Below are 19,624 nucleotides of genomic sequence, written 5' to 3'. Positions count from 1 at the left end.
AAAAAAAATATAAAAAAATAAATAAATCACAGAATCTCTTGGATAACTAAACGCATTCCTGCGTTATTACCACATAAAGTGACATCTTATCTGACATGTTTGGTCCAAAATGGCTTCAGCTGGAAGGGGTTAACAGCCCAGGGCAATGCCTCCCAGTTCTACACTACGGGTGGTATTGGCTTTTGGGCTCGGCATCTTCTGGTCAGACAGTAGTTACTCTAATGGAATCGGATATCATTCCACACGACTGTATATGTAACGAGTCTCTCCTCACAGCTGTGGCATTTATGACCGCGCAGGCTCCAGGCGCCCTCATGAGGCAGCACAAGGTATTACTCCCGTCTTCAGCGCTGAAGGGACAGCGTGGCCATGTTTGCGTCGATTTCAAGCCTCCGCCATGCTTGGTCTAGGACAAGATGGCCGCTGCCGTGCTCAGCATTTCATTCACGAAGTTCAGGAACACAGTGGTTCTAGCGGAAGCAGAACACCGGAAATGCCCTGGAGATCTGCTTTGAACTCAGAAATGTCTCCACAGAGATAAATACTCGAGCATGGGGCTCCGTGCGCGCGCCGTGCTCGCCTGGGGCTTGTACGTCCTGTGTTTGGCGTTGGGTGCTAGAGGTGAGAGTCATCTGTCATTACAGCAGCCGTGCAAGCCTCATGGTCAAGAGTAATGGACGTTCTTCCATTGCAGTCTGTGTACTATGTGTCCCCTCTATAGATATGGTTTACACACCATGATTGCCGAGTGCAAATAAGCTACAGGCTATTGTGACCACAGAGTGCACCCCTCTACAACACCCCCTTTCTTAATGAAGCTCCCTGAGCAAGTAGGGGGTCTGGCTCCTGGACCCCATAATAACAGCTGGTGTGTAGTGACCATTCCCCTCTCATCTCTGTCAGCACAGAAAGCGCTGACTCCTGCGCAGTTCAGTGTGAACGGAGGCAGACGTCGCAGGATCTCCCCGGTCATACTATGTAGTACATCAGTTACGTGTTATTCTACCTATGGGTTTACTACTCATGTCAGGTACCATCTACGACTAGGGTTGCCACCTTTCCTTCAAGCCAAACCTGAACAGGAGGGAGGGCATGTCTGAAGTCAGCGCTGCCCTGGGCTAGCATCGCATCACTCACAGTTGATCGCTGTACCTGGCTCTGAGAAAGGCGTGTACCCGGGCACAGGATTACAAACCCGGACTGTCCGGGTCATTCCCGTATGGGTGGCAACCCTATCTACGACACAGATGAGGTGTTGTGCCCATAGCAGACCGTTCCCATTATACAGTAGAGAACATAGGACGTTGGGGCACATTCAGTACTGTGTTGTGAGTGGAAATCCTTCATGGAGTGGCTAACCTCCGGTACTCCAGCTGTGGTGAAACTACGACTCCCAGCATGCTCCATTCATTTCTATGGACTTCTGGGAACAGCCAAGCAAGTGTGCATCTTGGGAGTCGTAGTTTTACCACAGCTGGCGTGCCGGAGGTTAGCCAGCACAGGAGTAGGGTGTAGAATATCACAACATAGTGTAGATGACAATGAGCATATAACATATAATAAAAGGCCGTCTTGGTTGTAGGCGGTATGATGTCTCGGACAGTTTGTTCTTATAGCAGAGTGTGTCTTCATTAAAGGAATTGACCAAAATGCATTTAATTCCAATAGGTAATCAGAATGAGGACGTTTATCCAGAAGAAGGTCATCAGGTGGAAAGCCTTCAGAGCCCAAGTATTGTGCCGACAACAGTAAAGAATGAAGACTGCCGTGTCACAGGAAGAGTTCAGTACAAGACGGCTGAGATTGCCGATGCCATGGAGAGTTCAGACGTCCAGCCTGACCGTGCGGTGCTGCTCTCTATGCTGCCCAGGGTCATGAAGGACAGAGATGGAGTGGATGGTGTGTGTGATATGGCGATGGGGGATGCAGAGTGTGGCTCCAGTGACAGTACGCTCAACAATCCAGGTGACCAGGCTCAAGAGCAGGCCAAGAATATGGACCCCAATGTTGCAGATACAGAACAAGCCAGGACAGATGACGCAAATGCTACAGATAGCAGTAAGCCTCTGAAAGTCAACTGTGAGGACCGCAACATCACTAACATGGAGAACTTTACTCTGCAGATCCTCAATATTTCTCAGGTATGATACAAATGTGACCATTACTAATGAGAGGACGGATCTGAAGCTGTGTTTTATGGTGGGTATGAGATTTATGGTTTGTAGTGGTATACATCGGTCTTGTGAGATGAGTAAGAAAAATGGCAGAAATGACCTGGAAGAAACAGGCAATCATAGTGATGACCGTGGGGGTAAAAGCTAAGGGATCTATGGCTTGTGAAGGAGATGTGTTTTTTTTTTTTCCAAGGGGGTCTGTACTATGAGTTTGTCCTTGCTGTTTTCATTTTGTATCTGAATCTAAACCTAATCTCTGACCACCTATAAACCGCATGTTGGCTTTTGTCCAGTCTCCAACCTGGACTCTCGTTATAAGCCACCCAAAGAGAAGACAGAGGTGTAGCAGTCACATTTGACAAGACTTCATGATAGGGGTTGGGTGTACAGAGACTGGAGGTAAACAGGAGAATATCTCTGGGGGGAAGGGGGGGGTAGTGTTTTTTTTTGTTTTGTTTTGTTTTTTACAACTTGTGGATCTGCATCATGTGCTCCTGGAAAAATCCACACCAAACCCTCAACCATTCTGTCAGAAATTGACATGCTGTCGATTTAGAAATCTGCACCACAGGTTATTTTCCACACAGAAAACGTACAAAATGTGTGGATGAGAAGCTGCCCCATAGGTGATTATAGTTTTCTACAGGTCTCGCTACCATGTCCTGTACTAGATCTTTATGCTGCTGAAATAGGTAATGTTTCTTTCTTCTACAGGACCTCATGGATTTTCTAAATCCCAATAGCAGTGAATGCACCATGGTTTTGTTCTTTACACCATGGTGTCAGTTTTCTGCGGCCCTAGCACCCCATTTCAACGCCTTGCCACGAGCCTTCCCAACCCTGCAGTTTTTGGCGCTGGATGCTTCTCAGCACAGCAGGTACGATTTATGTTTCATGTGGCTTTACTTGCAGTGAATTGAGTTGCATGACTTTTACATTTATTTTTCGGTTAGGCCAGAAAGTGTTTCATTTGGTGCTTTTATACACTTATATAAACAGTGCAAAGGGTTACCTTTTACCAGACCTCAATGGTACTCTGCTAGGAGAAGGGTTACCTTTTACCAGACCTCAATGGTACTCGGCTAAGAGAAGGGTTACCTTTTACCAGACCTCAATGGTACTCGGCTAAGAGAAGGGTTACCTTTTACCAGACCTCAATGGTACTCAGCTTAGGAGAAGGGTTACCTTTTACCAGACCTCAATGGTACTCTGCTAGGAGAAGGGTTACCTTTTACCAGACCTCAATGGTACTCGGCTAAGAGAAGGGTTACCTTTTACCAGACCTCAATGGTACTCGGCTAAGAGAAGGGTTACCTTTTACCAGACCTCAATGGTACTCAGCTAGGAGAAGGGTTACCTTTTACCAGACCTCAATGGTACTCTGCTAGGAGAAAGGTTACCTTTTACCAGACCTCAATGGTACTCGGCTAAGAGAAGGGTTACCTTTTACCAGACCTCAATGGTACTCGGCTAAGAGAAGGGTTACCTTTTACCAGACCTCAATGGTACTCAGCTAGGAGAAGGGTTACCTTTTACCAGACCTCAATGGTACTCTGCTAAGAGAAGGGTTACCTTTTACCAGACCTCAATGGTACTCAGCTAGGAGAAGGGTTACCTTTTACCAGACCTCAATTGTACTCTGCTAGGAGAAAGGTTACCTTTTACCAGACCTCAATGGTACTCAGCTAGGAGAAGGGTTACCTTTTACCAGACCTCAATGGTACTCAGCTAGGAGAAGGGTTACCTTTTACCAGACCTCAATGGTACTCTGCTAAGAGAAGGGTTACCTTTTACCAGACCTCAATGGTACTCGGCTAAGAGAAGGGTTACCTTTTACCAGACCTCAATGGTACTCGGCTAGGAGAAGGGTTACCTTTTACCAGACCTCAATGGTACTCTGCTAAGAGAAGGGTTACCTTTTACCAGACCTCAATGGTACTATGCTAAGAGAAGGGTTACCTTTTACCAGACCTCAATGGTACTCGGCTAAGAGAAGGGTTACCTTTTACCAGACCTCAATGGTACTCTGCAAGGAGAAGGGTTACCTTTTGCCAGACCTCAATGGTACTTGGCTAGGAGAATGGTTACCTTTTACCAGACCTCAATGGTACTCTGCAAGGAGAAGGGTTACCTTTTACCAGACCTCAATGGTACTCTGCAAGGAGAAGGGTTAGCTTTTACCTCAATGTTAAAAACTAAAATAAACACATTCCCTTGGTTGAACTTGATTGTCTTTTTTCAACCTTATCAACTATGTAACTATGTAATATACCTGGTAATCCATGGTCCAGGGCTGGGGGGCGGCTGTGCTCTTCCTATGTAAAATGGATGGTGGTGACGTCTGTTACTAATCGATTGCACTTTCGTATTCAGGCTGTGCTTAGTTAGCAGTGATGTAAATGATTCGCTCGGGTGTCTTCACACGCCGCAGATTTCTGTGAATCAGAAAATGAATGCATTCATCTCAGAGAGACTTGGAAAAGGCCTGCCGAAATCCATGTTCTTGCTTCCAAAACATCTCCAGTCAGATGAATGGAACTGATTTTCAGTCGCAAAATCTGCCACATGTAAAGACTCCTGTAACCTCTTGGCACCCCATGATGTTATAGTATGTCATCAGAGTGTGAGAGCTGTGTGGCACGGGATCCCGAGCTGATTCCGCTCCATTTATGGCAGTTGTCAGCTTTAAAATATAGCTGGCACCCGGCTGAAATTACCTGGATTGGCCGTAATGCTGATCCCAGTCATTTAACCCTTCAGATGCGGCAGTCAATAGTGACTGGCACATCTGAGCGGTTAGGCTACATGCACACGACCTGTGATGTACATTTTTTTTTAACGCCCATCACACGACCTTTTTAAGTCAAATGGTTGTCTATAGGGTTATTCACACGCCAGTGAAAAACGGATGTCAAAAAATAGAACATGTTCTATCTTGTCCGTTTTTCACTGACAGACTGTCCCCATACAACTAAATGGGTCCATTTTTAACATCCGTGCATCAGTGAAAAAAAGTCAGTTTTTAACTGACTTTTTTTTCACTGTTGTGTTCATGTAGCCTTAGGGTCCATTCACACGTCCGTGGTGTGTTGCGGACCCGAAAATTGCGGATCCGCAACACACCAGCCCGTCACCCCCATAGAAATGCCTAATCTTGTCCGCAAGCTGCGGACAAGAATAGGACATGCTCTATCTTTTTGCAGAGCTGCGGACCCAAAGATCGGGGCCGCGCACCGCAAATGCGGATGCGGACAGCACACTGTGTGCTGTCCCCATCCATTCCGTCCCCATAGAGAATGCATGGGTCCACACCCGTTCCGCAAAATTGCGGAACGCATGCGGACCCATTTTGTGGACGTGTGAATGGAGCCTTAGACTGATGGATTGGTTGCTATGGCAGACTGGGGCCTTGTGAAGGCTCCCTGCACTGTCATATCAAGCTGCCTGCACAGCTGAGTCTGAGCCATGGCTTCACAGGCAGCTTGTCAGAATCCCATACCTTGCAATAGTATGCTATTGCAGACCATAGCACAAGCGATCGCGTGCACAAATAGCACATAGCACAGTGATCGTGTGCACAAATGTCCTAAGGAGACAAAAAATTACAGTAAAATTTTTTTTTTTAAATGTTTGAAAAAAAACACAAAAATGAAAATTATTTAATTCGCCCCCTTTCCCAATTTTACATATAAAAATAAACAATAAAAAAATAAACATAATAGCCACATCTGAAAATGTCTGAACTGTTAAAATATAAAAATATATTTGTTGTGTGGTGGATGTCGTAATGTGTAATTGCCATTTTTTGGTCACTTTGCACCTCCCAAAAAACGGAAGAAAAAGTCATATGTACCTCAAAATAGTATTGATAAAAACGTAGACAAAAACATAAAAATGTTATTGGAGTCCAGATTTTAATAAAAACATCAGTTTGTTTTACAGGAACTACTGATCCGTAGAATAAGGTTGTCATGTCACTTTTAGCATATAATGAACACTATAGAACCAAAACCTGTAAATTCATGGCAGAAATGCATTTAATATTTTTTTTTCAATTTCACATGACAGATTTTTTATATATATATATATTTTTTTAGTGTTTTTCCCTTATGCCCATGACAGCACCCTTGACAGAGCCTGCCGCTACCCAGGACCGGAAACAGGAACTTCCATGGAGAGCTTCTTAAGGAGGGACCTGGCCTCTATCCACCAGTACCTGTTTCCTGTCCTATGGATAGGATGCTTTCTGTGGAGAGCTACAAAGGCTGCAGGGCCCCGTCGGTGTAATTATATCCATAGGGGTTACCTGGTACGGCGTAAGCCTCCACTAGGAGCCGCCTAAAGTCTGGATTTCCTCCCTTCCTGGTCCTGGCTGAGCTGAGGGGGGATCCGCTTGCAGTCCAGCGTTACCGGGAGGTACCGCTGTCACGCCGGAACCTCCTGGCAGTGTTCAGGAGGTTCGGGGCCTCTTCCTCCCGCAAGCCGCTTCCCTTGTGGCATTACAGAGGCAGGGGGGCGGAGCGGGGCTCTTGTTCTCGCGCTTCTGCGTGGACCAGGAGTGATATACGGTCACTTCCGGTATTTGCAACGCACGGCGTTCCGGAAGTAGAGTAGTGGAAGGCTGCAGGTGGATTTCTCCAAGGGACCTTACCTGGGGTATTTAACCTTGTCAGTGCGCAGGTGGAAGGGTGCCAGCCAGCCTGAGAGGACCTCCACAGACCTAGTTTATGGAAGACCCTCCATCTCTGCACTATACCATGGAAGAGGAGAGTAGTCAGCGCACTGGTGACCAGGACAACCTCGATACGCGATCGTTATTCCTGGTGGAGTAAGGGTTTAATCCCCAGTATTATTCTTACAAGTTCCTTATTTTAAGGGGGCCATTCTGTTTGTTTATTTCTAGAATACTAAAAAGAGGCCTAGGAAGGCGACTGCTAAGACACGTGGAAAGGAATGCGCAACTTGTAGGAAAAAGTTAACCCCTTCCTGGCCAAATTTGCTTTGCCAGCACTGTATTAATAAGATGGTAGAAGAGGAGTCCCCATCATTTATGCAGAGTATCATGGTGAAATCCGAAATCGCGGATTCTATGAAAGAAGTTAAGAAATTCCATGGCACATGGTTATGTCCTTCCACACAGATTTATTGGAAGAAAGTGGTTTCCTACATAAGTCTGATGGCTCCCTTGCCTCTGATATTCCACTGCCCATGGATCAGGTTAGTCACATTGCAGCTAGACTCCCGATGCTGGTACATATATTTTACTAATGACCAAGTGCTGCCTCCGAACGAATTTGCTTGAGACTCATGTACCATCCATGGAAAATATCCACCAACTAAAATTTATGCTAGTCAACAAAATGGTAGCTCTTAGAGGATTATTAGTAGCTCTAATGCAGACCATCTAGGGATGTTTGATTTAAATCTGTATTGTGACTACTTAAAGAGGTCTTCAAGTTACATTAAGTTATCCCCCATCCACAAGATAGGGAATAACTATTAGATCGGTAGGGGTCCTGCAGCAGGGACCCCCACTTATCATGAGAAAGGGAGCCCTATACCCTCTGAAATGAACGGAGCGGCTGGTTGGGCATGCATGTGTCCGCTCCATTAACTTCTGTGGCAGTTCTGGAGGTAGCTGAGTGCTGTATTCTGCTATCTCCAGTATTCTCATAGAAATGAATGGAGTGGCTGCACTCATGCCTGATCAGCCGCTTCGCTCATTTCAAGTCGGGGTACAGGGCTCCTGTTCTCATTGTTCTCTGATCGTTAGGGGTCCCAGCGATAGGACCCTCACGGATATAATAGTTATCCCCTATTCTGTGGATAGGGTATAATGTAATGTAACTGGAATACCCCTTTATGCGACCGTGATCCAGTGAGTATAGTTTTGTTTTACAGGTTAGATATATGTTGGAAACTAGGATCTTCAGGTCACATGTTGCTTGTAGGGCTGAAACAATTACTCAATTGAATCTGTAATCGCCTGATGGCACTGGGGGGTGGCACTGGGGGGTGGCAGCTGGTGGCACTGGGGGGGAAGCTGATGGCACGGGGGGGGGGGGGCTGATGAGTTTTTATATAGAAAAATGTTCTCTTAGTTAGTTTTTTGTTATTGGACTACTCCATTAATTGTTGGATTAATCGATAGAATACTCGATTGCAAAAATAGTTGATAGCTGCAGCCCTAGTTGCTTGTATTCACTTATATGTTTGGTAGATTGCATGCAACTTGTCCAGCAAACAAAAGGCCTTTAATAGGCTATGTGAATAGAAAAGTAAAAAAATGATGGGTCTTGGAATGCTTTTGCAAGCTTTACCCTTTAATATGTACAGTGGTTTTCTAGACACTTTAGGTTAGGGCATATGAATGTGATATAGGGGCTTCCTGTTCTCTGTACCTTCTGCTATTAAAGGGGATGTCCAGACAATATTTTTTTAAAGGGTCAGAATTGTATAACAAAATAAATTAGAAACTCACAGACCACTAGTACTCCCTCTACTTTCTGGTTCTTGGTCTATCTCAACAGCTGGCAATGCCAGCTCAGATAGCCATTGGCTGAAGCTGGCCACCACTGTGACTGGTGGAATGGACGTTTCCTGCATGTGGAGGGGGACCAAGAAGCAGAGACCAGCAGGGAACCAGTAGGCATCGGAACAAGAATGGCAGGGGATCGTTCAGGCGAGTGGCTTTTTTACTGAGTGTGGAGGATCTGGCTTGTCTATATGTCACGCTTAATGGCAGGGTTAATGGTACCCCACTGTATTAAGAAGGGTTTTCATTGTGTGTTCTTCTATACTAGGGGTATCATTCCCAAGTGGCGGATTTCTTGTCGAAATTCCTGTCTCGTTCATCTGAATGGCGCTTTGAGGAATCGGTGTGCCCTCAGCAGAAATAACCCTATTCAGAGGAAATCTGCCATGTGTAAATATACAGTCGTGGCCAAAAGTTTTGAGAATGACACAAATATTAGTTTTCACAAAGTTTGCTGCTAAACTGCTTTTAGATCTTTGTTTAAGTTGTTTCTGTGATGTAGTGAAATATAATTACATGCACTTCATACGTTTCAAAGGCTTTTATCAACAATTACATGACATTTATGCAAAGAGTCAGTATTTGCAGTGTTGGCCCTTCTTTTTCAGGACCTCTGCAATTCGACTGGGCATGCTCTCAATCAACTTCTTGGCCAATTCCTGACTGATAGCAACCCATTCTTTCATAATCACTTCTTGGAGTTTGTCAGAATTAGTGGGTTTTTGTTTGTCCACCCGCCTCTTGAGGATTGACCACAAGTTCTCAATGGGATTAAGATCTGGGGAGTTTCCAGGCCATGGACCCAAAATGTCAACGTTTTGGTCCCCAAGCCACTTAGTTATCAGTTACCTTATGACACGGTGCTCCATCGTGCTGGAAAATGCATTGTTCTTCACCAAACTGTTGTTGGATTGTTGGAAGAAATTGCTGTTGGAGGGTGTTTTGGTACCATTCTTTATTCATGGCTGTGTTTTTGGGCAAAATTGTGAGTGATCCCACTCCCTTGGATGAGAAGCAACCCCACACATGAATGGTCTAAGGATGCTTTACTGTTGGCATGACACAGGACTGATGGTAGTGCTCACCTTTTTCTTCTCCGGACAAGCCTTTTTCCAGATGTCCCAAACAATCGGAAAGAGGCTTCATCGGAGAATATGACTTTGCCCCAGTCCTCAGCAGTCCATTCACCATACTTTCTGCAGAAGATCAATCTGTCCCTGATGTTTTTTTGGAGAGAAGTGGCTTCTTTGCTGCCCTTTTTGACACCAGGCCATCTTCCAAAAGTCTTCGCCTCACTGTGCGTGCAGATGCGCTCACACCTGCCTGCTGCCATTCCTGAGCAAGCTCTGCACTGGTGGCACTGCGATCCCGCAGCTGAATCCTCTTTAGGAGACGATCCTGGCTCTTGCTGGACTTTCTTGGACGCCCTGAAGTTTTCTTAACAAGAATTGAACCTCTTTCCTTGAAGTTCTTGATGATCCTATAAATTGTTGATTGAGGTGCAATCTTAGTAGCCACAATATCCTTGCCTGTGAAGCCATTTTTATGCAACGCAATAATGGCGGCACGCGTTTCTTTGCAAGTCACCATGGTTAATAATGGAAGAACAATGATTTCAAGCATCACCCTCCTTTTAACATGTCAAGTCTGCCATTTTAACCCAATCAGCCTGACATAATGATCTCCAGCCTTGTGCTCGTCAACATTCTCACCTGAGTTAACAAGACGATTACTGAAATGATCTCAGCAGGTCCTTTAATGACAGCAATGAAATGCAGTGGAAAGGTTTTTTTGGGATTAAGTTATTTTCATGGCAAAGAAGGACTATGCCATTCATCTGATCACTCTTCATAACATTCTGGAGCATATGCAAATTGCTATTACAAAAACTTAAGCAGCAACTTTTCCAATTTCCAATATTTATGTAATTCTCAAAACTTTTGGCCACGACTGTACATTTGAAGTGTCCACCATTCATCCTTTTATCCTGTGCTTTATCACTAGTTTTTTCTCTGAAACAATCTCTTTGCATTGTGATGTCCTTCTCTCTGATTTCTAACGAAGCGTCTGTTTCCCTCCTAGCCTGTCGACTAGATTTGGCACAGTTGCTGTTCCTAACATCCTGCTCTTTCAAGGTGCAAAGCCAATGGCCCGCTTTAACCACAGCGACAGGAACCTGGAATCTTTCAAGTCATTTATCTTCAACCAGTCAGGTACATAGAGATAAGTTCCATGGGGTGTCATGGGAGGTGTATCTGTAGACAGCTCATGGGCAGAGAAGCAGGCAAAAGATGATAGCTAGACTTGAGAAAACACATTTTGGAAAAGAGTTAATACAAATGTCAAGGGGCGTAAAAGTAATGTATTAAGCTCTCTTGGCCCTAAACTGAATAAAATTTAGGGAAAAGATTGAGTGCATCCTTAATATTCAATATTAGTAGCATATTTTTTCTTTGCCTACACAGTGCAGGATAGGCCAATGTTAAAAAATAAGGTATAGGCTCTTATGTATACCTCTTGTTTGATGTGTAATTTGTGGGTTGTCTGCCATCTTGATTCCTCCTCACCTCAGATATGGTTTTCCTAATGAATCGTACATTTCCCATCATGCCTGGCTTTGCAGAGACAGAGGGGGCAGAATCTTATCACATTGTGTTGCTCTGTGTAATGGCAGCCATGACAGATTAGTAACACAGCTGCTATCCCCTCACACTGCAGGGTCTCCATGTTCTCCTATGTGATGCGGTTTGAGCCTGTCTGCTCTCTCAGCCCTGTCACCTCTCTCTCTCCTGTCAGCTCTTACATGCAGGAAGCAGGGAGAGCAGTGTGAAGCCACATCCCATAGAACTACACTGGAGAATGAACAGACAGGCAGTGTGAGTCAGCAGGATTATATAAAGGTATACACTCACCTATCTGCACTCTTGACATTACGTCTTAAAAAGAATACAGGGATATGCAGGGGAACATTGAGAGTGGGAAGGGTAGGGGCCTGAGAGCGAAGAGGGATTTGATTGGTGATGTAGTTCACAGGAAGTCAGCCACAGTGAGAGACCGTTTTCCTGTTTACACATTAGAGCAGCGGTCAACAACCTTCGGCACTCCAGCTGTTGTGAAACTACACCTCCCACCATGCAATCTTCCTCGCCTGTTCTTGTAACTCCCATAGAAGTGAACGGAGGATCCTGGGAGGAGTTGTTTCAGAACAGCTGGAGTGCCGAAGGTTGCTGATCCCTGCATTAGAGCAGATAGACACTTAAATGACCAGGTTTCCTTAATGAAAAGGTTCAAAATCTATGCAAGTAAGTTAGGTGGAGACAAATTACACTGCTACAATATTGTTGGCGAGTTAGTAATATATGTGAAATAATGAACACCTGGAGTATTCTGGGTGATATGAGGATGTGTTCTGTTTTATGTGCTTGTTCCTTTGGTTTTTCCTCTTTACATTAAAATAATGGCTAATGCCATTGCACGTCCCCATACTAAATCATTGTTTGCAGGCAGTTGATCGTCTTTGCTCGTTCATCGGGTAATCGGTGGCAGTATTAGGCCTCATTCACACAGTCAGTGTTCAGTCAGTGATTTTGAGCCAAAACCAGGTGCAGCTCTAAACACAGAAGAGGAGCAGATCTTTCCATTATACCTCATGTCTGTGAAGGCTCCAGTCCTGGTTCTGGCTCAGTCACTGACCATAACACTGACGTGTGAATGAGGCTTTACACTGCAAGATCATCGCTATTATCTGCAGGTGTAATATACATTTTATCCTGAGTATAGGTCAATATTTAATTCCTGGAAATAAGAATACACCATGTGATCTAAGTAATATAAATGTGGCAGTGATACATTTCCATATTACAGTTGTCACGTCCATCCATCCCTGACGTCATCCAGGGGAGTGGGTGAAAGTTTCTTTCCCCTTGTGAGGTCTTTATTTGAGTAATAATCTAATTCTTTCTTCCAGGGATTGAAGCAAAACCTGATATTTTTGTGACAGAAGCTGACCTTGAAGGACCATTACCCAGTACGCCTCAGGCTGGAATAGACTGGCTCCTTGTCTTCTCTGTAGTCTATGTGACGTCTTTTATTGTATATGCCACTATGCAGACCGATAGGATTCGCTGGCTTATACCAGGGCAAGAGCAAGAACATCAAGACTGAAACTAAACCAAACCCCTGATGAAGCACCTCAGGACTGGTTAATGTGTGCTGATATCTTGGCTTAAAGGGGTTTTCCTCTATATTGTTTTATGAGATCACTTGAGGACTGTATGTTGTCAGTCGCCACTCTTCTACTTTCCCCTCACTTGCTCTGATTCATCTCTGTGTAGAGCTATTGCGCATGCGCATCTGGACCTGACCACTGAAATCATTGTTATATCACATCTCCTAAGATTCGATGGTGTGGAAACCCCTTTATTGCTTTCAGGAACAACCAGAGCAAGAAAGATTTGCCAAGAAAGCTGCCTAGAAGTGGAAATGGGTGTACATATTTTACCAGGACTGACTCTTAAGGAGACATTGCAAATATTAAATAAAAAAATGTAAATGTAAAACTTTTCCATTCCCAGAATTGTATTGTCATTTGTTGATGGATAGTATATTGCAAAGAGTAAAGCCTGTATTAGACAGACAGCTCAGCAAGCGATCGTTGGGCGGGAAGCGTTTCCGCCTCACAATCGCCTGCTTGCTAGCGGGGGAGACTGCTGCTATTACATGGAGCGATGTCCTCCGCAGCATGGCTAGGAGCTCGTCCCCATACTGTCTAGTGGTTTGCCAGCGGCAGATCATTATTAGCGCGATCTGCCGCCAGCAAACGCTGATTATTAAGCATGCTTAAAAATCTGAATTGCTCCATGAATGAGCACTGTAAGTGTAATACAGTGTAATACTGCCTTAAGAAGGTATGTGTATCTGGAGATGGTTGTCTCACTGCAGGCCTAATTCACACTTCAGGGTTTTGGTCATTGATTTTCAGTAGGCATTGTGAGCCCAAATCAGGAGCAAAGCCTAAACAGAGGTAAGTATAATGGATAGATTTGCACCAGTTCTGTGTTGTTTTTTTTACCCACTCCTGGTTTTGGCTCAGTCTCTGATGATGGAAATCACTGACCAAAATACAGATGTGAGAACTGCTGATTCAACCTGCTGTCGGTTGCTAATTTTTTTGGCCATAAAGCGCTTTTTTTTTTTTTTTTTTTTTAATAAAGGGGAGAGAGGAACCTCAGACGACAGCTTAGTTCACACAGAACAAAGAATCCGGCGTGTTGAAATATAATTCAATGTGCTGTCTTGGACAGTTGGGAGGTCTTCTTATATATTAGATGGCGACATCTACAGGTTTCAGTGACTAATGTAATGTGTATGACTAGTATCAGGCCTTGTTCACAGCATGTGGTAAAAGGCCTGGTCGCATGGCATAAATGAGAAAGTAACGTGCTTGTTAAAACCATACCTTTATTAGTATAAGGGGGTAACGGAGCAAAAAATTGCTCAAGTGATATCCTATATTGAAAGAAGGATACTCTTTAAGAAAAACTTCTACTATGAATAGGATAGTTAGTTACAGGGAGAGATGGATGGTCACTTAGTGTGAAAGGTATAACAATAAGGAGACAGGTGAGGGGGGGGGGGAGGATTATTGCTATAGGAAAGGAGTATCTTTCCCTAGATGTCCCTAGAGATCTAAGTCCTGTGCCCAGGGATATCCCCTGATGGTGGAAGTACCCTGTCCCCGTACCTATATCTATCTAAACCCTAGTAAAGCCCTACTTGAATGATGAATACAAGACAAATCCATTAACTCAAGGGGAAAAAACATGATATCTATATATTTGTACTAAAACCCAACGCGTTTCACCTGCGCCTGGCAGTTCATCAGGGGGTGATATATAATAAATATTCGTAGGGAATACAGATAAACCAATAGGTAAATGAAGATAATACTTAGCTCCCATAAATGGCCTGTTGAATATGATAAAGATGAAAAGACTCTGTCAGTGGATAATTAACCTACAATCAAAAAAGATGATGTAGCAAACACCAGTAAAGGAAGTAAGTCGGAGTATATGTTTTTATTTCCTAAAAATCCACAATTGGCAACTTTCTATAGCCTCCCTAAGATACATAAAGGGGTGAATCCCCTCAAAGGTCGCCCAGTTGTTTCAGGGGTGGACTCCCTTACCCACCATTGTGGTGTTTATCTTGATAGAGTCCTTAGAGAATTTGTGTCTAGTTTTGATTTTACGTAAAAAACCCATCGTATCTAAATAGATGGTTAAAGCGAGGATACCCTTGCTGCCGTCTAAATAAGGGAATAAACCCACACAGTAGGGAACTATGTGTGAGTTGCGTCGCTGCAGGGTTCCAATAAGGGGTTAATTGCTAAAAAAAAACAATGTGTAGGGAAAACCTAAAGTAAAAATAAAGTGGGACCCGCGCTGACTGGTAAACTGGCTTTTGTAATGAGATGATAAAGAGTAATAATGAGTACAGTTTGTTTAGGTTCCTGATACTGACTGGATATATAGGTACTAACTAATAAAGTCACGTATTGCAATATCGATGAAGGTTAAATGTAACAATAATCTCTGGCAAGTGAGAATCCGATACAGTCAGACACAATGTATGTGTAAAAATAGCCGACAGCCACTTACTAGTGTGCGCACTGAGAGGCGCGTCTGTTGCTGTAGGCTGGACTCATTCGTCACTTGTTGCAATTCGCCTGTTAGTCTCTTTCCCAGTTCTGTCTTCTGCTCACCTCGTGGCACGCGCGTAGCTCCGGCCGGTAGCTCTCGCGCGCGCAGGGAAGCGGTGTTTACTTGTCCTGGAAACCTTTTGTGTGACGTCACACTTGAAGCTACGGATGCCTCTAAGGTCCACAATACCTCGGACGCGTTTCGGAATAAACGTATTTCTCGTGCATGGCATTGGAGGACACCACCATGGGTATACGTCCAACTAACACTAGGAGGCACTAGACACAAAAAGTGTTGGCTCCTCCCAGGTGGGCTATACCCTCTCAACAGGCACAAGGCTATTCAGTTTTAGTCTAGTGTCCGTAGGAGGCAGACCTGTCCTGCTTTTTTTGCAGGTACTGCTGTTTTTTTTTTTTTAGTTTTTTTTTTCTCTCTTCTGCAGGTCTCGGTGATCTCCACCGTTATACCTGCTGCAGGCTGGGGCTCCATCGTGTTCCACTTTAGTTGCCCCCCCGCCCCCCTGCGGGTGCGTACTTCGTTAATTGTGCGATCATTGGTGGCAGCGGAGAGTTCCGATCGGAGCAGCGTCCTGGTTGCCATGGTTACTTAGCAATATTAGAAGCATCATACTTACCTGCTGCGCTGTCTGTGACCGGCCGGGAGCTCCTCCTACTGGTAAGTGACAGATCATTAAGCAATGCGCCGCACAGACCTGTCACTTACCAGTAGGAGGAGCTCCCGGCCGGTCACAGACAGCGCAGCAGGTAAGTATGATGCTTCTAATATTGCTACGTAACCATGGCAACCAGGACTGCAGGAGCGTCCTGGTTGCCATGGTTACCGATCGGAGCCCCAGCGATTAAACTGGGACTCCGATCGGAACTCTCCGCTGCCACCAATGATCGGGGGGGGGGGGGGGGGGGAGGGGATGCCGCACACTGGCCACCAATGATATTAATACAATAGAGGGGGGCGCACACTGGCCACCAATGATAATACAATAGAGGGAGGGGGGGGCCGCACACTGGCCACCAATGATAATACAATAGAGGGAGGGAGGGGAGGCCGGGGGGCCGCACACTGGCCACCAATGATATTCAAACTGGGGAGGGAGGGGGGTCTGCCCCCTGCTGCCTGGCAGCCCCTGATCTCTTACAGGGGGCTATGATACACACAATTAACCCTTTCAGGTGCGGCACCTGAGGGGTTAATTGTCATGGTCACAGCCCCCTGTAACAGATCGGGTGCTGCCAGGCAGCAGGGATCAGTCATGTACACAGTTCGTAGTTAGGGATGAGCGAACCCGAACTGTATAGTTCGGGTTCGTACCGAATTTTGGGGTGTCCGTGACACGGACCCGAACCCGAACATTTTCGTAAAAGTCCGGGTTCGGTGTTCGGCGCTTTCTTGGCGCTTTTTGAAAGGCTGCAAAGCAGCCAATCAACAAGCGTCATACTACTTGGCCCAAGAGGCCATCACAGCCATGCCTACTATTGGCATGGCTGTGATTGGCCAGTGCACCATGTGACCCAGCCTCTATTTAAGCTGGAGTCACGTAGCGCCGCACGTCACTCTGCTATGATCAGTATAAGGAGAGGTTGCAGCTGCGACGTTAGGGCGAGATTAGGCAGATTAACTCCTCCAAAAGACTTCATTCTGTGATCGATCTGCAGCTGTGGATCATTGAAGTGCTATTATTGACTTGCTCACTTTTTTGAGGCTGCCCAGAGCGTTTTTAGATCACTTTTTTTCTGGGGTGATCGGCGGCCATTTTGTGACTTGTGGTGCGCCAGCACGAGCTATCACCAAGTGTATTTAACCATCGATAGTGTGGTTATTTTGTGCTATATCCTACATCAGCTGCAGGCTGAGCCTGTGTCACCGAAGTGCATTTAACCATCAACAGTCTGGTTATTTTTTGGCCATATACTACATTAGCTGCAGGCTGAGCCTGTGTCAAAGAAGTGCATTTAACCATCAACAGTCTGGTTATTTTTTGGCCGTATACTACATCTGGTGCAGGCTGAGCCTGTGTCACCCAAGTGCATTTAACCATCAACAGTGTGGTTATTTTTTGGCCATATATTACATCAGGGGCAAGTTGAGCCTGTCACCCAGCGCCTAAAAAATAGACCTGACATTTCTATTCAACCAAATCTGCACAGTTTTAGCTGGTCAAGTTATTTGTAGTGACCGTAAAAGCAGACTTTTTGTTCTGGGTTGAAAAAGCATTCCCAAATTTGCCATTCTCAAAATAACTAGTTTGTGGTATTTGAGGCCTACTTGAAATCTATCCCAAAAAGAAACACTTACATTGAAGGTATTGATAGTGTCATTCAGAAAAACCTAAGACACACGCTAGCGTGCTGATAGAAGTGTCATTCTGTGATTAAACCTATAACTGTCACACAGCGCAAAAAAAAAACAGGTCTCACATATCTTTTCAACCAAATCTGCACAGTTTTAGCTGGTCAAGTTATTTGTAGTGACCGTAAAAGCAGACTTTTTGTTCTGGGTTGAAAAAGCATTCCCAAATTTGCCATTCTCAAAATTGTGGTGAACGGGAACAATGAGGAAAAAATCTAATAAGGGACGCGGACATGGTCGTGGTGGTGTTAGTGGACCCTCTGGTGCTGGGAGAGGACGTGGCCGTTCTGCCACAGCCACACGTCCTAGTGAACCAACTACCTCAGGTCCCAGTAGCCAGCAGAATTTACAGCGATATTTGGTGGGGCCTGAGCAGGTACAGGCATTAGTCAATTGGGTGGCCGACAGTGGATCCAGCACGTTCACATTATCTCCCACCCAGTCTTCTGCAGAAAGCGCACAGATGGCGCATGAAAACCAAGCCCATCGGTCTGTCACATCACCCCCATGCATATCAGGGAAACTGTCTGAGCCTCAAGTTATGCAGCAGTCTCTTATGCTGTTTGAAGACTCTGCTGCCAGGGTTTCCCAAGGGCATCCACCTAGCCCTTCCCCAGGGGTGGAAGAGATAGAATGCACTAACGCACAACCACTTATTTTTCCTGATGATGAGGACATGGGAATACCACCTCAGCACGTCTCTGATGATGACGAAACACAGGTGCCAACTGCTGCGTCTTTCTGCAGTGTGCAGACTGAACAGGAGGTCAGGGATCAAGACTGGGTGGAAGACGATGCAGGGGACGATGAGGTCCTAGACCCCACATGGAATGAAGGTCGTGCCACTGACTTTCACAGTTCGGAGGAAGAGGCAGTGGTGAGACTGAGCCAACAGCGTAGCAAAAGAGGGAGCAGTGGGAAAAATCAGAACACCCGCCGCCAAGAGACTCCGCCTGCTACTGACCGCCGCCATCTGGGACCGAGCACCCCAAAGGCAGCTTCAAGGAGTTCCCTGGCATGGCACTTCTTCAAACAATGTGCTGACGACAAGACCCGAGTGGTTTGCACGCTGTGCCATCAGAGCCTGAAGCGAGGCATTAACGTTCTGAACCTTAGCACAACCTACATGACCAGGCACCTGCATGCAAAGCATGAACTGCAGTGGAGTAAACACCTTAAAAACAAGGAAGTCACTCAGGCTCCCCCTGCTACATCTTCTGCTGCTGCCGCCTTGGCCTCTTCTGCTGCTGCTGCCGCCGCCTCTGCCTCTTCCTCCGCCTCTGGAGGAACGTTGGCACCTGCCGCCCAGCAAACATGGGATGTACCACCAACACCACCACCTGCGTCACCAAGCATCTCAACCATGTCACACGGCAGCGTTCAGCTCTCCATCTCACAAACATTTGAGAGAAAGCGTAAATTCTCACCTAGCCACCCTCGATCCCTGGCCCTGAATGCCAGCATTTCTAAACTACTGGCCTATGAAATGCTGTCATTTAGGCTGGTGGACACACACAGCTTCAAACAGCTCATGTCACTTGCTGTCCCACAGTATGTTGTTCCCAGCCGCCACTACTTCTCTAAGAGAGCCGTGCCTTCCCTGCACAAACAAGTGTCCGATAAAATCAAGTGTGCACTGCGCAACGCCATCTGTGGCAAGGTCCACCTAACCACAGATACGTGGACCAGTAAGCACGGCCAGGGACGCTATATCTCCCTAACTGCACACTGGGTAAATGTAGTGGCGGCTGGGCCCCAGGCGGAGAGCTATTTGGCGCTCGTCCTTCCGCCGCCAAAGATCGCAGGGCAGCATTCTTTGCCTCCTGTCTCCTCCTCCTCCTCCTCAG

The 19,624-nt window shown here is 45.7% G+C and overlaps 1 protein-coding gene across 2 annotated transcripts; it reads left to right on the top strand.

The window, feature by feature from the left end:
- The first annotated feature begins 465 nt into the window (after positions 1-465).
- On the top strand, positions 466-13,272 carry TXNDC15 (thioredoxin domain containing 15). 2 transcript variants are annotated; one of them, XM_040442261.1, is made up of 5 exons: positions 466-621; positions 1,669-2,141; positions 2,889-3,052; positions 10,792-10,922; positions 12,677-13,272. In XM_040442261.1, the coding sequence occupies exons 1-5, from the start codon at positions 552-554 to the stop codon at positions 12,871-12,873; spliced, it is 1,035 nt and encodes a 344-aa protein (XP_040298195.1). In that variant the 5' UTR covers positions 466-551; the 3' UTR covers positions 12,874-13,272. The 2 variants fall into 2 exon arrangements, with proteins under 2 accessions (XP_040298195.1, XP_040298203.1); XM_040442269.1 differs by lacking the exon at positions 466-621 and adding an exon at positions 628-753 and having other exon boundaries at positions 1,663-2,141.
- Positions 13,273-19,624: the final 6,352 nt, after the last annotated feature.

Source organism: Bufo bufo, chromosome 1 (genome assembly GCF_905171765.1).
Source record: "Bufo bufo chromosome 1, aBufBuf1.1, whole genome shotgun sequence".
Classification (NCBI taxonomy): Eukaryota; Metazoa; Chordata; class Amphibia; order Anura; family Bufonidae; genus Bufo; species Bufo bufo.
Note: the sequence above shows the minus strand (reverse complement) of the source record. Positions and strands in the feature narration are given on the sequence as shown.